The sequence below is a fragment of the Dunckerocampus dactyliophorus genome, chromosome 15, assembly GCF_027744805.1.
Source record: "Dunckerocampus dactyliophorus isolate RoL2022-P2 chromosome 15, RoL_Ddac_1.1, whole genome shotgun sequence".
Taxonomy (NCBI): Eukaryota; Metazoa; Chordata; class Actinopteri; order Syngnathiformes; family Syngnathidae; genus Dunckerocampus; species Dunckerocampus dactyliophorus.
In genome coordinates, this window is record NC_072833.1 from 24650268 (window position 1) to 24669537 (window position 19270).

At 46.7% G+C, this 19270-nt stretch overlaps 2 protein-coding genes across 4 annotated transcripts in view; one reads left to right on the top strand and one right to left on the bottom strand.

Moving 5' to 3' along the window:
* tanc2b (tetratricopeptide repeat, ankyrin repeat and coiled-coil containing 2b) overlaps positions 1 to 16614 on the top strand; it is a 153911-nt gene extending 137297 nt beyond the window's left edge. The window contains exons 13-30 of one of the 3 annotated variants that reach the window (XM_054800817.1): positions 41 to 272; positions 340 to 509; positions 586 to 864; positions 2009 to 2176; positions 2258 to 2418; positions 2846 to 2954; positions 3019 to 3141; positions 4339 to 4782; positions 4860 to 4953; positions 5088 to 5221; positions 5301 to 5424; positions 5505 to 5680; positions 5764 to 5896; positions 8179 to 8208; positions 11490 to 11581; positions 11870 to 12016; positions 12106 to 12206; positions 12284 to 16614. In XM_054800817.1, the coding sequence (XP_054656792.1) occupies positions 41 to 272; positions 340 to 509; positions 586 to 864; positions 2009 to 2176; positions 2258 to 2418; positions 2846 to 2954; positions 3019 to 3141; positions 4339 to 4782; positions 4860 to 4953; positions 5088 to 5221; positions 5301 to 5424; positions 5505 to 5680; positions 5764 to 5896; positions 8179 to 8208; positions 11490 to 11581; positions 11870 to 12016; positions 12106 to 12206; positions 12284 to 14330 (4764 nt within the window). In that variant the 3' untranslated portion in view covers positions 14331 to 16614. The remainder of the gene's footprint in view (positions 1 to 40; positions 273 to 339; positions 510 to 585; positions 865 to 2008; positions 2177 to 2257; positions 2419 to 2845; positions 2955 to 3018; positions 3142 to 4338; positions 4783 to 4859; positions 4954 to 5087; positions 5222 to 5300; positions 5425 to 5504; positions 5681 to 5763; positions 5897 to 8178; positions 8209 to 11489; positions 11582 to 11869; positions 12017 to 12105; positions 12207 to 12283) is intronic. The other 2 variants (XM_054800819.1, XM_054800818.1) reach the window with 2 other exon arrangements.
* On the bottom strand, positions 15056 to 19215 carry g6pc3 (glucose-6-phosphatase catalytic subunit 3). The gene is made up of 6 exons (XM_054800820.1): positions 18815 to 19215; positions 17815 to 17921; positions 17662 to 17752; positions 17464 to 17582; positions 17157 to 17298; positions 15056 to 16664 (listed from the first exon to the last, which is right to left on the bottom strand). The coding sequence occupies exons 1-6, from the start codon at positions 19030 to 19032 to the stop codon at positions 16325 to 16327; spliced, it is 1017 nt and encodes a 338-aa protein (XP_054656795.1). The 5' UTR covers positions 19033 to 19215; the 3' UTR covers positions 15056 to 16324.
* Between the last annotated feature and the right edge of the window lie 55 nt (positions 19216 to 19270).

Sequence of the window (19270 nt, forward strand, 5' to 3'; positions counted from 1 at the left end):
TCTCTGACACTTCCTGTTTGTCTGACTCTGTCGCCCCCAGGTGGTGGCCTACCACTACTGCCAGGCGGACAACGCCTACACCTGCCTGGTGCCCGAGTTTGTGCACAACGTGGCGGCTCTGCTGTGCCGCTCACCTCACCTGGTGGCCTACAGGGAGCAGATGCTGAGAGAGCCGCACCTCCAGAGCATCCTGAGTCTGCGCTCCTGCGTCCAGGACCCCCTGGCCTCCTTCAGGAGGGGGGTGCTGGAGCCTTTGGACGCTCTTTATAAAGGTAACAACACTGGGTTTTTGTAATGGAGGTTTGTGGGGTACATTGTGGTGATCTGCTTGCTGTCCAGAGAGGAAGATCAACTCCGAGGAGGACCTCATCGTCCTCATTGACGGTCTGAACGAGGCGGAGTTCCACAAGCCAGACTACGGCGACACCATCGTCTCCTTCCTCTGCAAGACCATCAACAAGTTCCCTCCCTGGCTCAAACTGGTGGTGACAGTCAGAACCACCTTGCAGGTCAGTTCTGGACCGGACTAGTCCAGACCATGAAGTTGGGGTCTGGTTGATGTCGTGGTTTGTCCCGCGGCTGCAGGAGATCACCAACCCGCTGCCGTTCCACCGCATCTCCCTGGACTCACTGGAGGAGAACGACGCCATCGACCAGGACCTGCAGGGCTATATCCTGCACCGCATCCACAGCAGCCCGGAGATCCAGAACAACATCTCGCTCAACGGCAAGATGGACAACACCACTTTTGGGAAGCTCAGCGGCCACCTGAAGGCCCTGAGCCAGGGCTCCTACTTGTACCTCAAGCTCACCTTTGACCTCATTGAGAAGGGCTACCTGGTCCTCAAGAGCTCCAGCTACAAGGTGACGAGTTTGCCACCACACCGCCTGCATTTACAGTATGTTGCTTTATTCCAGGGGTGTCCAAACTGCACCCAGCTGTTTTTTTATTGGCCTGCAGCACATTCTAAATATATATTTTTAAAAACAACAACAAATGGAAAAAACAGCAGTCATTTTACAAGAATAAAGTAAAAATATGAATAGAAAAAGTTGCAATTGAAAGAAAAAAAGTCATAATTTTACAAGAATAACCTTGTAATATTAGAAAAATAACATCATTGTTGAAATATTACTTTTTTTAAAAAGTTGTAATAGTATGAAAAACAAACAAAACAACGAATCAAGTAATTTTTGGAAATGTAGGTTGCGGAATACATGAAAATATTATGGGAATAAAGTAAAAAGTTGAAATAGCTGGATTTTTTTTTTTAAACAGCAGAAATGGAAAAAAAACTGTTTTATGATATTTTTTATTTATATATATATTTTTTTTATTTTATGATAATAAAGTAAAAATATTAAGAGGAAAAAGTCGTATTCTCATGAGAAAAACGTTGCAATTTTATGAGAATAAACTTGTAATATTATGAGGAAAAATAATGTCATTTTAGTAGCAGAAAGTTTCAACATTACAAAAAGTTACGTCGTAATACTATGAGAAACAAACTAAACAAAATAACATTTTTTTTTTACTAGGTTGGGGGAAAATTATAATATTATGGGAATAAAGTCAAAATATTATGGGAATAAAGTCATAATTTTACGAAGACTATTTAAGCAGAAAGTTGAATTATATGGAAAATAAAACCCCAAAAAACAACAGCAAAAACAGGGGGGGGGGGAGAGCAAAGACCAATGTTCAAAGTCGTAATGCAGAAAAAGTTATAATATTTTGGGAATAAAGTTATTATATTATGGGAATAAAGTCATGATATTATGAAAATAAAATTTACAAAGATTATTTAAGCAGAAAGTTGAATTATATGGAAAATGTAAAAAACCCAGCAAAATTGGGGAAAAAAGAGCAACAGAGTGAAGTTGATAGTAATAAAAGGATTTTTAACGTAAAGTTGCGTCCTTTCATTTGTGACTATGTGGCTCTCACTGGAAAAAGTGTGGACACTCCTGCTTTACTCTGTGCTCTCCCTGTCCCCTCCTCCTTCAGGTGGTTCCGGTCAACCTGGCGGAGGTGTACCTGCTGCAGTGCAACATGCGCTTCCCCACACAGTCGTCGTTTGAGCGGGCGCTGCCCCTCCTCAACGTGGCCGTGGCGTCCCTCCACCCGCTGACCGACGAGCAGATCTACCAGGCCATCAACGCCGGCTCGCTGCAGGTAGACGCCCAAAGCGTGGGTGGGGGAGCAGCAAGTAGACGGCCCAGGGAGTCAAGCTAACATGCTAATGTCGTACCGCAGGGCACCCTGGACTGGGATGACTTCCAGCAGCGCGTGGACAACTTATCCGTCTTTCTGGTGAAGAGGAGGGACGGCACCCGCATGTTTGTCCACCCGTCCTTCAGGGAGTGGTTGATATGGCGGGAGGAAGGAGAGAAGACCAAGTTCCTGTGCGACCCCAGGTGAGAAAAGACCAAACGTGTGACAGATACGGGACGTTATCCAGCGTTCCTGACTGTGGGAAGTTAGCGTTTAGCTCATATTTGTTTGTGGGAAGGAGAGCAGTCTTCCGCTCCTGAAACCAGAATGACTCTCCGGTGACTTCCTGTGTCCCGATACTTTTGCCCGCATCACATATTCAGTGTTGATTTCGATGAATCTTGGAGATCAGTAAAGTATGTATCTATCTGAAACATTTATCCATTCCTCTTTCAGCCCAAAATAGCGTGTGAATCATGCTCTGTGTTGTGTGTGACAGACGTGCGTTGCCACATTAGTCAGGCGGGTATAAATAGACGCGGCTCGTTAGTCACAGCAAGGTTATCAATCCCTCATGGAAGGAAGCTGCAGATGAAATGTGTTCCTGAGTTTTTGTGTTTTGCTGTGCAGGAGCGGCCACACCCTTCTGGCCTTCTGGTTCTCTCGGCAGGAGAACAAGCTGAACCGGCAGCAGACCATCGAGCTGGGCCACCACATTCTCAAAGCACATATCTTCAAGGTACCCCTCCATGGTCTCTGACATACACAAAGCCCCCGCAGTTTACACCGTCTGTCTCTTTAAGGGCCTCAGCAAGAAAGTGGGCGTCTCCTCCTCCATCTTGCAAGGCTTGTGGGTGTCCTACACCTCAGAGGGTCTTTCGGCCGCACTGTCATCTCTGAGAAACCTCTACACGCCCAACATCAAGGTACCCTCATCTACCTTTTACCCCGTTTGCACCAAGCATCACACTTACTGTGGTACCAAACCCAGTGGCAAGGTTCCTAAAGGGGCAGAGCTGGACGCAGTGCTGTGTGGTGCTTGGTGGACAGATCATGGTCACTACAAGAATGAAAGAAGAAAGACGTTCTCCATTTCTTGACTTTGTTTGTGTTTTGTGTGGCCTTCCTCTTCTTAGTCGAATTCATTGTTGGCTTACACTGTGTCACCACTCCATGATGCCACTCTGATTCACTCTGCGATGTCACCCTATGATGTCATCCTGTCTTTGCTACCCTATGATGCCACTCTGTGATGCCACTTTGTCACACGCTGTGTTTGGGATGCCAATCTTTATCACTATGATGTCACTCTATGATACTGTCACTATGATGTTGCTGTGTTGTCACGATGGTGTCACGTTGATGTCACTCTGATGCATCTGTGATGACACTTTGTGATGACACTTCACTATGATGTCACACTATGGTGTCCCTTCATGACACTCTGTGATATCACTCTATGATGTTACACTATGGTGTCACTTCATGGTATCACTCTGATTTCACACTATGGTGTCACTTCATGTCACTGTCACTCTGAATCACTATGATGTCACTCTGATATCACTATGATGTCACTCCGTGATGCCACTCTGATTCCACTTAGTGATGCTACTCTTATGTCACTTTGTGACGCCGCTCTGATGTCACGATGATGTCATTCTATGATGCCACTCTGTGATACCACTCTGATACCACTTAGTGATGCCACTCTTATGTCACTCTCTGATGCCACTCATCCCACTTAGTGATGCTGCTCTTATGTAACACTGTGATGTCATTCTATGATGCCACTCTGATGTCACTGTGATATCACTCTATGATGTCACTCTGATGCCACTCTGATTCCACTTAGTGCTGCCACTCTTATGTCACGCTGTGATGCCACTTTGACGTCACTATGCTGTCACTCTATGACGCCACTCTTTGATGCCACTCTGTCATTCTGAATCACTATGATTTCATTCTTTGATGCCACTCTGTGATGGCGCTCTGATTCCACTTTGTGATGTCACTCTGATGCCACATTATGATGTCACTCCATGATGTCACTCTATGATGTCACTCTGAGTCAGTCTTACGCAGCAGCGGCTAACTTGTCATTGCGTTCTCCCTTTCGGCAGGTGAGTCGTCTGCTGATGCTGGGCGGGGCTAATGTCAACTACCGCACGGAGGTGCTTAACAACGCCCCCGTGCTGTGCGTCCACGCCCACTTGGGCTACATGGACATGGTGGCACTACTGCTGGAGTTCGGTGCCTTCGCCGACGCCCCCTCTGAGAGCGGCCTCACACCGCTTGGCTATGCCGCCGCCGGGGGCCACATGGCCATTGTGACGGCGCTGTGTCGCAGGCGGACCAAGGTGGACCACTTGGACAAGAACGGCCAGTGCGCGCTAGTGCACGCGGCCCTCAGGGGCCACATGGAGGTGGTGAAGTTCCTCATCCAGTGCGACTGGAGCGGCGGGCCACAACAGCACTCGCCACAGAGCCAGCAGCAGGCCAGCTTCACCAAGAGCTACGCCGTGCAGCAGGCCCTTGTCGCTGCCGCCAGTATGGGCTACACGGAGGTAGGACGGCCTGGATCTGACTTGATGATACGTCCCTCTTTCTCCCTGTGCTGAGTTATCTTGTCATCGCCCCTCAGATTGTGTCCTACCTGCTGGACCTGCCCGAGAAAGACGAAGAGGAGGTGGAACGAGCGCAGATCAACGACTTTGACTCGCTGTGGGGAGAGACAGGTGATTGATGCGTCGTGTTTCACTTTTACTTCGGTGCCGTTACGGCATCTGTTTGGCGGCTATATGAGGACGCATTTGTTCAGCGCCACACTGTGAACAATTGTTTATTTATATATTTGCGTGTGTGTGTGTAGCTCTCACAGCAGCCTCCGGTCGAGGAAAGCTGGATGTTTGCCGCCTGTTGCTGGAACAGGGCGCCGCCGTGGCTCAGTCCAACAGACGAGGCATCGTCCCGCTGTTCAGTGCCGTCCGGCAGGGTCACTGGCAGGTCAGCGGCAGGTCGTGAAGGTCTTTTACATGTCTAACCAAGCACAGGACTGACTTTGTTCTTTGTTCGGGCGTGTTAGATCGTGGACCTCCTACTCACGCACGGCGCCGACGCCAACCTGGCGGACAAGCAGGGTCGCACGCCGCTCATGATGGCTGCCTCAGAGGGACACCTGGGGACTGTGGAGTTTCTGCTCTCCCAAGGTGACTTGTCCATCTTTGAGGAAGTGTCACCTTCTCAAGCGTAGATTTAGAACACTTAGCCTGCGCCTCTCATTTCCCAGGAGCCTCCCTGTCTCTGACGGACAAGGAGGGCCTGACCGCGCTCAGCTGGGCATGCCTCAAAGGCCACCTGCCCGTCGTGCGCTCCCTGGTGGAGAGCGGTGCCGCCACCGATCATGCTGACAAGAACGGCCGCACACCTCTCGACCTGGCTGCCTTCTACGGCGACTCTGACGTGGTCTGCAAATCATTTTTAATATATTTTAACATATTTATAGTCGCGTACGCTCACACCCTCCTCTTCTTCTTCTTGTTCTCCAGGTCCAGTTCCTGGTGGACCACGGGGCCATGATCGAGCACGTGGACTACAGTGGCATGCGTCCTCTGGACCGTGCGGTGGGATGCAGGAACACGTCGGTGGTGGTGGCTCTGCTCAAGAAAGGCGCCAAGATAGGTGAGGAATGACGCAGCACAAACATGAACATGTGCCTGCTGCCATCAGGTCCACCTCAGGAGCATGACCTGCATGAGAGACCGCTCCTTTGCTCGTCTGTTCCTGATGAATCCTTGCATGAATGCTGATAGTGACTTCCACACTGAAATTTGTAGCATTTTAAGGACGTCTGTCATCAGATTAAGACTTCATCAAACCACATGAACACAGATATTTTCAATTTCCCTCACTCCGCTCTTCAAAAAAAATCTAAACACATTCACATGCTCATTTTGGCCAATCAGAAGCCTGGAAATGCAACCGCAGTTGACTTGGTGGTGCATTATAACGTTATTGTCAATTATCAATTATGAACATTATCTGTTCATTAGACAAGGGGTTCTCAAATGGTCTCAACCTGGGACCCACATTTTCCAATGGTCATTAAGTCATGACTCACTTTTATTTTTATTTTTTTATTTGTTGTTTTTTCACATTTATCGAAGTCATTGTAAGTTTTAAATAATTTTTATTTGGATTATTTTTCAACACTTTTATTTCAGTCATTTTTAAATGTTTTTTTTCACCTATTTAAGGCATTTTTATTTTTTTAAATTATTTTTGTAAGTTTTTTATTTCAGTCATTTTTATTATAAATTTGTATTAAAGTTTTTTTTTATTTTTATCTAAGTAATTTTTAATTTTTTTTTTGTTTTTATTATTTTTATGCCGTTTTTTTGAAGTTTTTATTTCAGTAATTGGTATTAATTTTTATTGGTTTTTTTACTGTTATTTAACTAATTTTAAATTTTTATGAATTTTATTATTGTTACACCTAAGTAATAAGCGGTATAGAAAATGGATGGATAATTTTTATTTGTATTTATTTTAATTGTTTTTGACACTAGTATTTTTATTTATTTTTTCACGTTTAGTAATTTTTGTTTTGATTTTTTACACTTTTAGGTCATTTATATTTGTATTTATTTTAATTTAATTTATTTGTTATTATTTTTTAAGTCATTTTAAAACTTTTATTTACGTAATTTTTATTATTTTTTGTATCTTTATTAGTCGTTTTTTTGACAAAAGAAATAGACAATTACATGTTGAAAGTGCATTTTAGCTGAATTTATGAAGGCAAGGAAATTAGGACTAACATAACTGCATGCTTACAAATAATGCATAAAGTCAAATGAAATAACAAAGTTGACGACAAAAACTCAGATATTTTGCTTATAATTGTGCGATGTACATATATATATACTAAGGTGGAAGATGACTAACATTTTCCTCAATCTTATGTCATTTTTGACTAGCTGTCTGTGACCCACCCAGGATGGATCCGCGACCCACTTTTGGGTCCCGACCCACCAGTTTAGAACTACTGTATTAGACGTACAATGACGTGTACATTATATTTAAAATCAGTGCACACAGAGCCCAGGAAACATGAATGTTTTTTTTAATCGCCCGTGCGTGCTATAAGGCGTACGCACGCATGAAATGAAACCTTGTACACCTGCAAGTCTGTAAGTCAGTGACTTCATATTCTGTTATTAAGTAAGCTTTAAAACAACATCTTTTGTGACACAAACCAAAAAGCCACAAACCAATGAGAAGCACGTTTTTGGACAATTTCTGATCAAAAGTGAGACAACGTGCAAAAAAAAAAATGTCATGACATTACGAGGCCTCATGACATTATTCCAGTACCGCTGACAGCCACCCGGGGACGTAGATGCAAGGTATCGGAGGTGATTGCTGTGACGTGACGCTAAGTGAATGTGTTGTCTTTTTGTCAACTCTCAGCATTCACACGCAATTTCTGAAGCAATCCTACCTCATTTCATTGAAAGTGTTTGGTTATTTTCATGCTTTTGCTGGCATAAGTGAGCAAATATGAGCCCTAAAGGGTTACGTGCACACCTTGTATTGCTCTTGTACGTCACCTGCTGCCCTCTCCCTCCATCGCTCCAGCTATTTGTGTTACTTGCTCTTTTCCGGCATGTTTTTCTCTCTCTTTCGCTCTCTCGGTTGCCCGGAGACAAGTTATTACCAGCGCTTGTGATGCTTTTTTTTGGTTGTTTTTTTGTTGTTTTTTTTTGCACTTATCTCCGCTTCTCACTGCTGCTTTTATTGTGTTTCCTTTCTCACTTCTCCACCTCCACTGCCATCACCTCTCTCTCTCTTTCTTTCCCTCTTTCTCTCTCTTTTCTTCCGCACTCCCACACGCTCCTCCTCCTCCTCCTTACCTTTAACCCCCCCACTCCCTGCACCCCCGCCTCTCTCTCCGGTCCCAGGATGTCAGACGCTGCCCAGTCGGCCCCGAGGTAAAGCCAAGGCTGTCGACTTCCCACCCCAGCAGGCATTTTGACAGCTCTATCTCCTCTCTCTGTGTTGTCTGTGTGGTCTAAGTGTCGGCAGGCCAGCTTAGCTCCCAATCACTCTCATAGGCGTTAGCGCTGACCGCGGCCTGGAGGTAGAAGTCCGAGCCGCGTCCTGGCAGCATGCCCTCCAGCCTCCAGCCGTCCCACGGATGCATGACAGCAACAGTCCAACCAACACTTTGCGTGTTTTTTTAAGCAGGAAATGCATGCACGGCATCGTAGAGCCACATAGCGGGGTCAACACGCGCCCCAACCACGCACACACACACACACACACACACACATTCTCTCTCACCTCCAGCAGCAGGTCTTCCTCCCGCCTGCCTCGTTTCCTGTCGCCTTGTGACACCTTCCATCACCGTGGTGTGTGTTTGTTACAGTATGTGCTGATATTTGGATATCTGTACGCTAGCTCGGGTTTAAATGCCTTTGCACCTCCCAGCAGGACCAGACACAATGTTTCGTGTCCAGTAGCGAAACCTTTTTCTCTACAGTGCCTTGTTGCTCCACCTCCATCCGCCATTTTCATTCCTCTTGTGAAGATGTGTTATTGTACCCCACCCGGATGCGTTGGATCTTTTACTTGTAGCTCAACATTGGCTAAAATGCTTTAATTTTTTCCCCCTATTTTAACATACAACTCCCTCCCAAAGTATTGGAACAGTGACATCAGTTTCTTTATTTTTGCTGTAGATCAGATGCACAACTTACACGACACAAGATAGCACCTTTTGATTTGTTTGAATGCCCCCCCACCACCAGACTGACAGGTGTGTTTTGATGTCCACGTGTGTCCTATTACATTACTTAATTGTCCAAAAATAGCACGGAATGTCTACGTTCAGTTTCAGATCGGGCAGGATAGGGTTTGCCTGTGCATACTGCGTTTAGAGGTGAAAACAACATGAAAACAAGAGAAAACTTGTATTTTGGGTGTTATGTATGTATCAATAAACAGCACAGAATATCAACACACAGTTTCAGATTAGGTAGGATAGGTTTTCCTTTGGCATGCTGCATTCAGACGTGAAAACAACATGAAAACCAGCTCTCAGGTTTTTACCTATAAACACACCTACAGATTTAGAGGTGAAAACAACATGAAAACAAATTTGATTTTCTCTTTTCACCTACACGACAACTAGAGAAAAACAGTTATCTTGTTTTCAACTCTTAAATTGCTAGGGTTTTATTTATTTACATTTGCCTACAGTACAGATGTAAATATGCCAGATTGTAGCACAACTGCTAGTTTCCACTTGTAGTCTCCAGGCAGGCAGCAAGACATAACAAACAATGTAAAAACAATACCAAATAAACATTAAAAGACAAAAATAAACATAGAACATGGAAAGGCTTAAAAAAAAAGGCTAAAAGTGGTCACAGACTTGGTTTTGTTTCATCCACTTTTTGAGATTGGTTTTGAAGATAGTGTATGTCTGAGAATCTCTTATTGTTGATGGTAGGCTGTTCCAATATTTTGTTCCTTTTACTGACAGCACTGTTTGTCCAAAAGCATCTGTGTGGTACCTCACAGTCCCCACGAGCTGTGGCCCCAGTGCCCATCCCGCTTACGACCTTCAGTTGAATAAAATCCTTCAAGAGAGCGGTGCAAGCCCATATAAAACTTTTAAAGTACAAGACAAGCATTTTTTTTAAATGAACAAAGTTCTTAAAGTTCAAAAATTTGTGTTTTTCCAAAACAGGACAGTGATGAGATAAAATGGCTTTTTAGCAAACATTTTTGTAGCCTTTTTAACAACATTGTATAGGTGTAATTGTTGTACCAGCAGCAAGAGACCAATTTGTGATGCGGTATTTTATGTGGGGAAAAAATCATTAAGTGTAAAAACATTCTTGCTGCATTCAGCGTCATAAAAGGTCTTACCTGTCTAAACTTTTGAACATTAAAATTGACAGTCTTTGTGATTTGTTTGTTGTTTTGTTGCCCAGGTGTGTACTATTGCATTGCTTATTCAATCAATAAATAACACTGAATGTCTGTTTAGTTTCAGAAAGAGTAGGGTAGGTTTTACTTGTGTCGACTGCATTTAGAGGCGAAAACGTGACAACCACCTCTCCGGTTGGCATGTTGTTTTCACCTCTAAATGTACAGGTGTGTTTTGTTGCCCAGGTGTGTCCTATTACATTGTTTATTTAATCAATATATAGCACTGAATGTCTATGCACAGTTTCAGATTGGGTAGGAACCAAAGTTCTCCGGTTTTCATGTTGTTTTCACCTCTAAATGTGTGTTTTGTTGCCCAGGTGTGTCCTATTGCCTTGCTTATTCAATCAATAAATAACACTGAATGTCTGTGTTTACTTTCAGATTAGGTAGGATAGGTTTTACCTGTGCAGACTGCATTTAAAAGGTGAAAACATGAAAACAAGAGAAACTCCTTTTGTCTTGGGTTGTGTCTGGTTTTCATGTTGGTGAAAATAAGAGAAAACCAGAAGTTTTTTTCTTGTTTTTGTGTTGTTTTCACCTCTAAATGGATAGGTGTTTTGTTGCCCAGATGTGTCCTATTGCATTGCGTATTCCATCAATAAATAACACTGAAAGTTTACACTCAGTTTCAGATTGGGTAGCATTGGTTGTGCCTGTGTAAACTGCATTTAGAGGTGAAAACAACATGAAAACAAAAGAAAACAAACTGGTTTTGTCTTGGGTTTTCATGTTAGTGAAAACCAGAAAACCACAGTTTTCTGGTTTACATGTTGTTTTCAACTTATAATGTACAGGTGTGTTTTGTTGCCCAGGTGTGTCCTTGCATTACTTGTTCCATCAATAAATAACACTGAATGTATATGCTTATAGTTAGTTTCAGAGTGGGTGAGATAGGTTATGCCGGTGTAGACTGCATTTAGAGGTGAAAATGAGAACTGAAAACTGAGATGATGACAGAAACATTGTGAGAGCTGTCAAGAAAGACGCTAAAACACAGTCTACAGCAAACAAAGAAAATGACCTCACTGGAGGGCACTATAGTTGATGCCACTGTAATGCACCACTTGGCCACTAGGTAGCGCTATTTTGCTTGGAAAATCCACAAAATGTCTGGTGGGATACATTATGGTCATCTACGACCATGCATTATTAATGTTGGTACGTGTGTGTATGTGTGCGTGTTTGACTGCTCAGCCTCCTTCCTTTCCTTCCTCGTCTCCTCGCTTACGGCCGTGCGTTGTCGTCACTTTTCCCGTCCTCCTTTGTGACGCAGGTCCGGCCACGTGGGCCATGGCCACCTCCAAACCCGACATCATGATCATCCTGCTCAGCAAGCTCATGGAGGAGGGCGACGGCTTCTACAAGGTGCGCACTTATTGTTTCCTGTTTGGCGCCATGTGCGGCTGCTTTGGGGTCGCTGGTAAGCTCGTGCAGCGATACCAGTTTCTTATTTTCCAGTTTAGTAATTAGCGTAGCGTAGTTTGGGCGCTCATTGCAAACGAAATATTTGCAATCCCGACGGAAAACATACAGCAGACAAGACATACTTGGCTTGTTGCTTGGTGGAGCATGTCGTCATTAACCGGTACCGATATGATGTAAGACGGTTGATGCAACAAAAAAAAACTTTCTTCTTTGTGCCTGCGCCGTCAGAAGGGGAAGGTGAAGGAGGCGGCACAGCGCTATCAGTACGCCCTCAAAAAGTTCCCGCGCGAAGGCTTCAGCGAGGACCTCAAGACCTTCAGGGAGCTGAAAGTTTCTCTCTTCCTCAACCTGTCCCGATGTCGGAGGAAAATGAACGTAAGTCTGCAGAGAATTGATGAAAACCGTTAAGATCTTCTAAATGTGAGCTGGATGTAGTTAAGAGGTTGTTGTCTCATGTCTACCAGGACTTCGGGATGGCTGAGGAGTTTGCCACCAAGGCTCTGGAGCTGAAACCCAAATCCTACGAGGCCTACTACGCCAGGGCCCGGGCCAAGCGTAGCAGCAGGTACCGTCTCGGTTGGACACGTTCCGTTCCGCTCCTCGTCCTTTCTGTGCTCACTTTGTGGTCCGACCAATTTGCAGGCAGTTCCCAGAAGCCTTGGAGGACCTGAGTGAAGCCATGAGGCAGTGCCCCAACAACCGCGAGATCCAGCGGCTGCTGCAGCGCGTGGAGGAGGAGTGTCGCCAGCTGAGCCAGGGCGGGGAGCACCAGCAGACAGACCTGGAGCTGGAGCCGCCCCCCTCCCCTCCTCCGACACCTCCCCCAGAGGAGGACACCCTGTCCCTCTCCATGCCGCTCCCGCCACCCCCAGAGCCCCGTCTGGAGGACATGGAGCCCGTTCAAGACCTCTTTGAGGACGAGGACTACCTGGAGCAGGAGCTAGAGGCCATGTCTATGGGCCTGCCCCTGCCTGAGTCCCTCACCAACCCTTCCAGCCTCCCCATTATACAGAGCCCCCCACTGTCCCCCACGCACCCAGACCAGATCTACCTTGCAGGAGGTTCTCCAATGGGCCAGCCTTATGAGTATCATCCCACCTCATCCTCCATGTCCTCCCCGACCCGCGGCTCCTACCAGACCACGCCGCCCTCCCTCTCCCCGACGCATCACAACTCCCATTATCGGCACAGCCCGCCCCACACCTCCCCAGTGCACCAGCCGTCATACCGCTTCAGCCCGCCCCCCATGGGCGGCCAGGGGATGGACCGCCAGAGCCCTCCGCCTTCGCCTCTGCGTCGGGCTGCCCAGTACAGAGCCAGTCCACCCATGGAGAGCGTTTGTCTCTACAGGTCCCAGTCTGGCTCGCCTGTGCGCTACCAGACGGAGCAGCACCCTGGTCGCCCCAAATCCCCCCTGTCCAAGATGAGCAACCAGCGGTCCTTCCAGCTCAGCTCCCAGCCCTCCTTGTCGTCCCAGCACCACCAAGCCCAAGGCCTTCGTCTTCAGCCCTCCATTGCCCAGATTGTGCGGACAAACCAGCCCAGCAGTGTGATGGGCAACAGCGGCTACGTGGGCCAGATGGGCCATTCCATGGGGAATCGGTACCAGGGCGGCTCGGTGGATGTGGACAACCGACTGGTGTACCAGCCTTCCCTGGACGGGCGCTCCATGTCCCAGGTGCAGGCCAGCCTCAGCTCTGGTGCCCTCTGTCAGCACGGCGGCCGAGGAGGGGTCATGGAGTCGGGCCTGTTGAAGGACGAGCTACCCCAGCGCCCCTCCTCTGCCTACCGCGCCAGCAGCGGGGCCCCGGCCGGCATGCGTTACAGCCAGACACCTCAGATCAGTCGCAGTCAGTCGGCCGCCTACTACCCCGTCTCTGAGCACGTGCTGGAGCGCGCTAACGCCATGCCTCCCTGCCAGCTGGGCTCCCCCGAGATCCCGCATATGGTGAGACGTCCTGTCAGTGCCAACACCACCGAGATGAAGCCGCACGTGCCCACGCCCAGGCCCCTCATCCACTCCCAGAGCGTTGGCCTTCGGTTCTCCCCCTCCAGCAACAACATCTCCACCGGATCCACCTCCAACTTGGCGCCAAGCTTCAGGCCTTCAGAGATCCCCTTGCAGCCCGCCTATGAGCGCCCCTGCGACGACATCTCGCCCATCTCTCCCTCGCAGGGTGGAGGGGGGCTGTATCAGGGCGAGCCCCCACGTTCTCGTAACACCCCCTTCATGGGCGTTATAGACAAGACGGCGCGGACTCAGCAGTACCTGCATCAGCCCTCACGGTCCCGTGCCATGACATCCATGGACTCGGCCATCAGCCCCACCTCTCCTAGCCAGCTGGTCCAGCAGGGCTCCACTTACAGCCCCCCCACCTCTCTGGGCAACATCGCCTACTACAATAAGACCAACAATGCGCAGAATGGACACCTGCTGGAGGAGGACTACTACTCCCAGACTCCGCCCCCCTTGCTGGGCAAGCTTGCCAATGGCTCGCGCGGCACGGGGGACATCCTGGAGCGGGTGAGCCAGGTGCCCACCTACCCCGACGTAAAGGTGGCCAGGACTCTGCCTGTGGCACAGGCCTACCAGGACAACTTGTACCGCCAGCACTCCCGGGACTCCCGCACCCAAGGGCCCACCTCCCCCATCAAACCAAAGAGACCGTTTGTGGAGTCCAACGTGTGATTGGACCGCCAGGAACTTTTCGGCAGGCAGCAGCAGGACTCAACTTGAAGAACTCCGACACTTGAAAGGGTCTTGACTCGACTGACAGCTACGCTTTGACTTCACCATCTAATAAAACGTTCCAGGTTCTGACGACGACCACCGATGCGCTTCTTCCAAAAAAAAAAATGCTGAGTGGCGACACGTGGGACGGGGACTGGGTGGGGCGGGGGGTGTGTTTAAACTCCTAGGACTCTTCATCTGGTGTTCTTTCAAAGTGTGCTCTTCACCACGGTTGCTCGATGTAATACAGTATTCTATGTCCTATAGTGTACATGGCTCCCAAATACACACAACGCAGTACTTATAGAGGAAAAGTGACGATATTTATAATTAAGTTATACCTGTATATTGTACATAGAGGTCAAAGGAAGCATAGTTGCCTTCGCGCCGCCGCCGCCACTGCTGCTCGTACAAGGAAGGAGGGACAGACGCTCACCGATTCCAGAATTGAATCGAATCTCAAGCTAATGAGTCGCTTGGTTGGTTGCTTTGGTTGTGCACAGAGCAGGAAGTGCATGAATGTACCTTTTTAGCTGCAAAAAATGTAAAAAAAAAACAAAAAACATTTGAGCGTGGGTGAAAGACGTTTGTCCCTCCTGGCTTTACGACATCCACCTTCATCCCGCCTCCTTTGCTTTCTCCGCCGCCGCCACCGCCTGCTGGGTTGCCAACTAAACGGCCCATTTTACCTTTTTATTTTTGTATGACTCGTGGAGCCGTGGAGAAAGCGGGCGTGCGAGCGGCGATGTCTCATCACTGCGGGAAACAGCGGCGAGAAAAGGAAGTTTTTAAGACGATGAAGATGTATAGACTTTCTAGCACAAGTTGTACATAGCGGCCGCTTAAAGGTTAATGATGTTTGGACTTTGCGGCGTCTAAAAGTCAAATGAATATCTTAACGGGAGTTCCACCTGGTACCGGAGATGTCCCGCTTATCTTTACCAAGATGAAGGTATAACGTGTATTATACTTACTTTGATCTTCTACATTGAAGGGTGTATGGTTCAAGTGTGTGTGTGTGTGTTAGCTGGCTGTAAATAGTCTGATGCATGTTCTATTCTTCTCAAGCGGAAACAACATGTATAGCAGGCTGGTGTGTCCCTCATCCTCCCCCTTTGTCCTTCTTTTCTTATTATTTCCTTGGCGTATTTGCTTGCTGAGCAGAGTTCTCTTGTCTGTACATGTGAGCTTTCAGATCGCTGTGAGAAAAAAGAAATAACTATTAAAAAAACAAAGTTAAACAGAATGTGTTTTTATCTCATACTAACTGATTGTAACCGGTACAGTAAAAATGGTGTGTGGGGGAAAATAACATTATTTGTAAATGGTTAGCTGCTGAAACACGGTATGTTTATTTTGAACATTTTGATTAGTCATTATTTTTAATTGCTTTTTTTTAAACATTTTTATTTAAGTTTTTTTCTTACACTTTATATTTTTATTGAAGTCATTTTGAATTTTATATTTACACTTTTAGCATTATTTTCTAATGAAGGCATTTTTATTTATTACTTTTTACATTTTGTTTGTCATTTTTATTTTTTTAACTTTCCTTAGTCATTGTTTAAAATGTTCTAAAGTCTTTTTTACACTTGTCACTTATATTTGCATTCATTTTACCTTTTTTTACACTAAGTCTTTTTTATTTTTCACAGATTTGTATTTATTTGTTTACTGCCTATCACCTTTTGAAACATTCATAGACATATCTTTTGAAACATTCATAGACATAATTACATGTCCAAAGTGCATTTTAGAGGAATTTAAGAAGGAAATGTCAAGGAAATGAGGAATAACATGATACTGCATCCATACAAATAATGTCTGCAACCCACTTAGTTGAGAACCATTGGTGCTCAAAGCCATATATATATATATTCATATCAAATCAATCTATAGCATAAAAACCCTGTACAATTATTATTATTGCCGTCCCCCATGGTGAAAGTACTCTAGTCCCTCTTCTTGCGTGTCACAAGGTGCACCAGTCCGGGCACCAGTGCCATCACGATGGGAGGCACCGCGGCGAACTTGACGAAGATCAGCGAGTAGTAGAGCGCCGGCGGCTGCACGGGCAGCGGCAGGCGGTAGACGTGGTACAAGCCCATGGACGAAAGGGCCAGAGACAAAGCCTGCGGCGCCCACGGCAAGCGCCAGCCACCGGGCTTCCAGTACTCCGCCAGGCCCAAACCCAGCAGGATCCCGCAGTCCCGGGTCAGAGAGGAGAAAGGGGCCACGTCGGGGCGGAGCCACTCGGCGCGATGGCACCACTTCTTGGCCAAAACCAAAGACCTACGAGAGGGAAAGACGGGGGCAATGTTTTATAGATTGGCACCACCAGATGGCGCTGTTTCTCCCTTCCTAATATTTATGGGCCTGCCGGCAAAGCTCTGCCGGCTCAACATTCTGTGTACGGTAACTGGGACAACATAATTGACAAGTTAACAGACCACTTGATTAGCAATCCCCCTTCAGCCCGCAACATGCGAAGAACCCCAACACATGTCATACCACTGGATAGGTCTCGACTACGGGAAGAGCCCTATTTGAATTTGGTAACATTTTGTGTAACCACGGCGACGTGATTGAGGAACAAAGTTGAAAGCGGCCACTTGATTAAGAACCCGCCCCACAGGCCAGACCATAACATATATATAACATGCTAGCAACATACCAGGCTACACCGCTGGGCCACAGATAAGCAGCAGGCAGACCCACCAACAATTTCCACAGAAACTTTTTTTCTAGTTTCTATTTAATACACAATACGTTTGTTAAACTCACCAGGAGAGGTCGATCCCCAGCTGCTGCAGTCCAAAGTAGAGCGCCAGAGCACCGGCCAGTAAAGACACGCTGAGAGTGAAGAAGAACGACAGGGGGCGGCCTTTTGGGACCCTGCGGTTCAGAATGATCCCAACCAGTAGACCTCGGGGGGGGGGGGGAGATCACATCAAACGTTAAAGACAGTTAAACCTTAATGCTATGTTGGACGCTCGCTTCAGTCAGTATGTAAATTCATTCTGGGTAAATATGGTGTCATGCAAATAGCCCCGGGAGAGCAGGGGGGTGCTACCGCCAATTCTTTCCGAACCTGCAATGGAACCACAAACGACCTGGTGTGGGAAGTGGGCCAGAATAAACACCCTGGAGATGCCAACCACGAGCAGCAAGACAGCGTAGAGCAGGAAGGGAGCGGAGGACAGGAGTGTGCTGCCACACAAAATAACACAAATGAAGAGTGGAATGAAAAGCCACACGCTGTTTGCTCTCAAGTATCCAAGAGCGCTACCTGCGGGTACGTGTGTGCAGGAAGGAGGCCAGGGAGGACGTCACCACCCACCACACTGCTGCAGTAACCATGGCGTGTCCTGATGGACTACCTGGAGCAAAAACACACACAATTAGGAAATGAATGACAAGTAACACCAACGCAGCTTCTCACCTGGTCCGTTTTCACATGTAGTGGAGAACTGCTGAACTTTGGGTTGCTTGCCGTGAAAGACAAGGGATTCGCCGATCCACCAGTACGGCCTTTCGCCAAACAGCACCCTGGAAACAAAAAATACATCCCCAAAAACTATTATGGTCATCAATATACTGTAAAGTGCATTGTTATATATGCAATGAATTATGATTTCTTATACTTAATTAACAGCAGAATAAGTGATGTATCTTAATGTGCTTGAACGGTGTGTAACAACATATAACACACTATAAAACTGTGCATTGGCACACGTTCCTCTTGGGTGTTTCAAGCCAGACAGCAAAGAGCAGACTTTATATGTGCGCTGCGCATGACTGCGTACTGTACGCAAGCACGCCATTTTAGTAAGCAATCTCCCCACACCGTACACTTCTATCCATGTCCACGTCACACTTCGGCGATTAATGACACAAATCGTCAGTATAAAAAATACCAGATTTGTCATTTTTCAAGTTTCCCAACAACCGCAGTTGTCCAGAATAGCATTCTTTAGTAAGCGATCCCAGCTCGCTAGCTTACTAAGATGGCGGAAGTTCCGCTCCATTGCATGTAATTTCGGCTGGTAAGAAGGTCTTACGCAGCGCTCTCATATCTTTGGCAAACAGCCTAGCGGACTACATTTGGCTTCTCCCTCAAGTGGATCGAATACAAATAAATACCGTGCACTTCCGTCATAGCTGTGTATTTACATATTTTAATATAATCTGGACCTATGGTGCTCACTGAAATATAAAACAGTTCTCCACAACTTATTTACATTTAAAAGACGTGCATTGCAAAAAAAAGTATTAAATGCAGCAAGCATGACAATTGAACTTAATTATCCTTGAATCCTTCGTTTCGGAGGGCTAAAGGGTTGTTTAGCTAGCGTAATTAATTGAAACACATGCAAGAGAGGGCCAGGTGGTTAAAAACCGTTCAGACGTGTGCCCAAAACGTTACAAAGTGTTGCTCTCACCATTTAAGCATCAGGTTGAGCCACTCTGCTAGGGCGCCCACCCACAGCACCGCCACGCCGGCTCGCCTGCTTGCGAAATAAGCGAAGGGGAAGAGCAGCAGAAAAGCCGCCTTGGGGTCTCCGACGTGGGTGATGACCAGCCACAGATTCTCCAAGCTTCTCGTCTCCTGCTGGAGACTTTCCGCCACCCATATGCCGTGCGTGTGGATGCTCTCCATCCCTGGCAAGTCAATGTGTGAGCGTGTGTGTGTAAATACTATCCTGATAATAATGATACTAGCTGCACATCTGTCTCACGCCCACTAGAGGGAGCTCACAAAGTTGACAAAAGCATGAGGGAAAACGTCACAGTTCATTGTGAATGCGTGTGACGATATGTAATGTGTTAATTACAAAGCACGTTCAGTGCAAATGTAACAGAATGACGTGTAGATTTGACTTCATTTAGTTTGGCTG

What these genes read in the sequence shown, in the direction of transcription:
- g6pc3 (XM_054800820.1), bottom strand. Translation starts at nt 19,032, where the DNA reads ATGGAGAGCATCCACACGCACGGCATATGGGTGGCGGAAAGTCTCCAG. An exon ending in CTCAACCTGATGCTTAAATG is followed by an intron (nt 17,922 to 18,814) that starts GTGAGAGCAACA and finishes TTTTGTTTCCAG; the next exon opens with GGTGCTGTTTGGCGAAAGGC. An exon ending in TACATGTGAAAACGGACCAG is followed by an intron (nt 17,753 to 17,814) that starts GTGAGAAGCTGC and finishes TTTTTGCTCCAG; the next exon opens with GTAGTCCATCAGGACACGCC.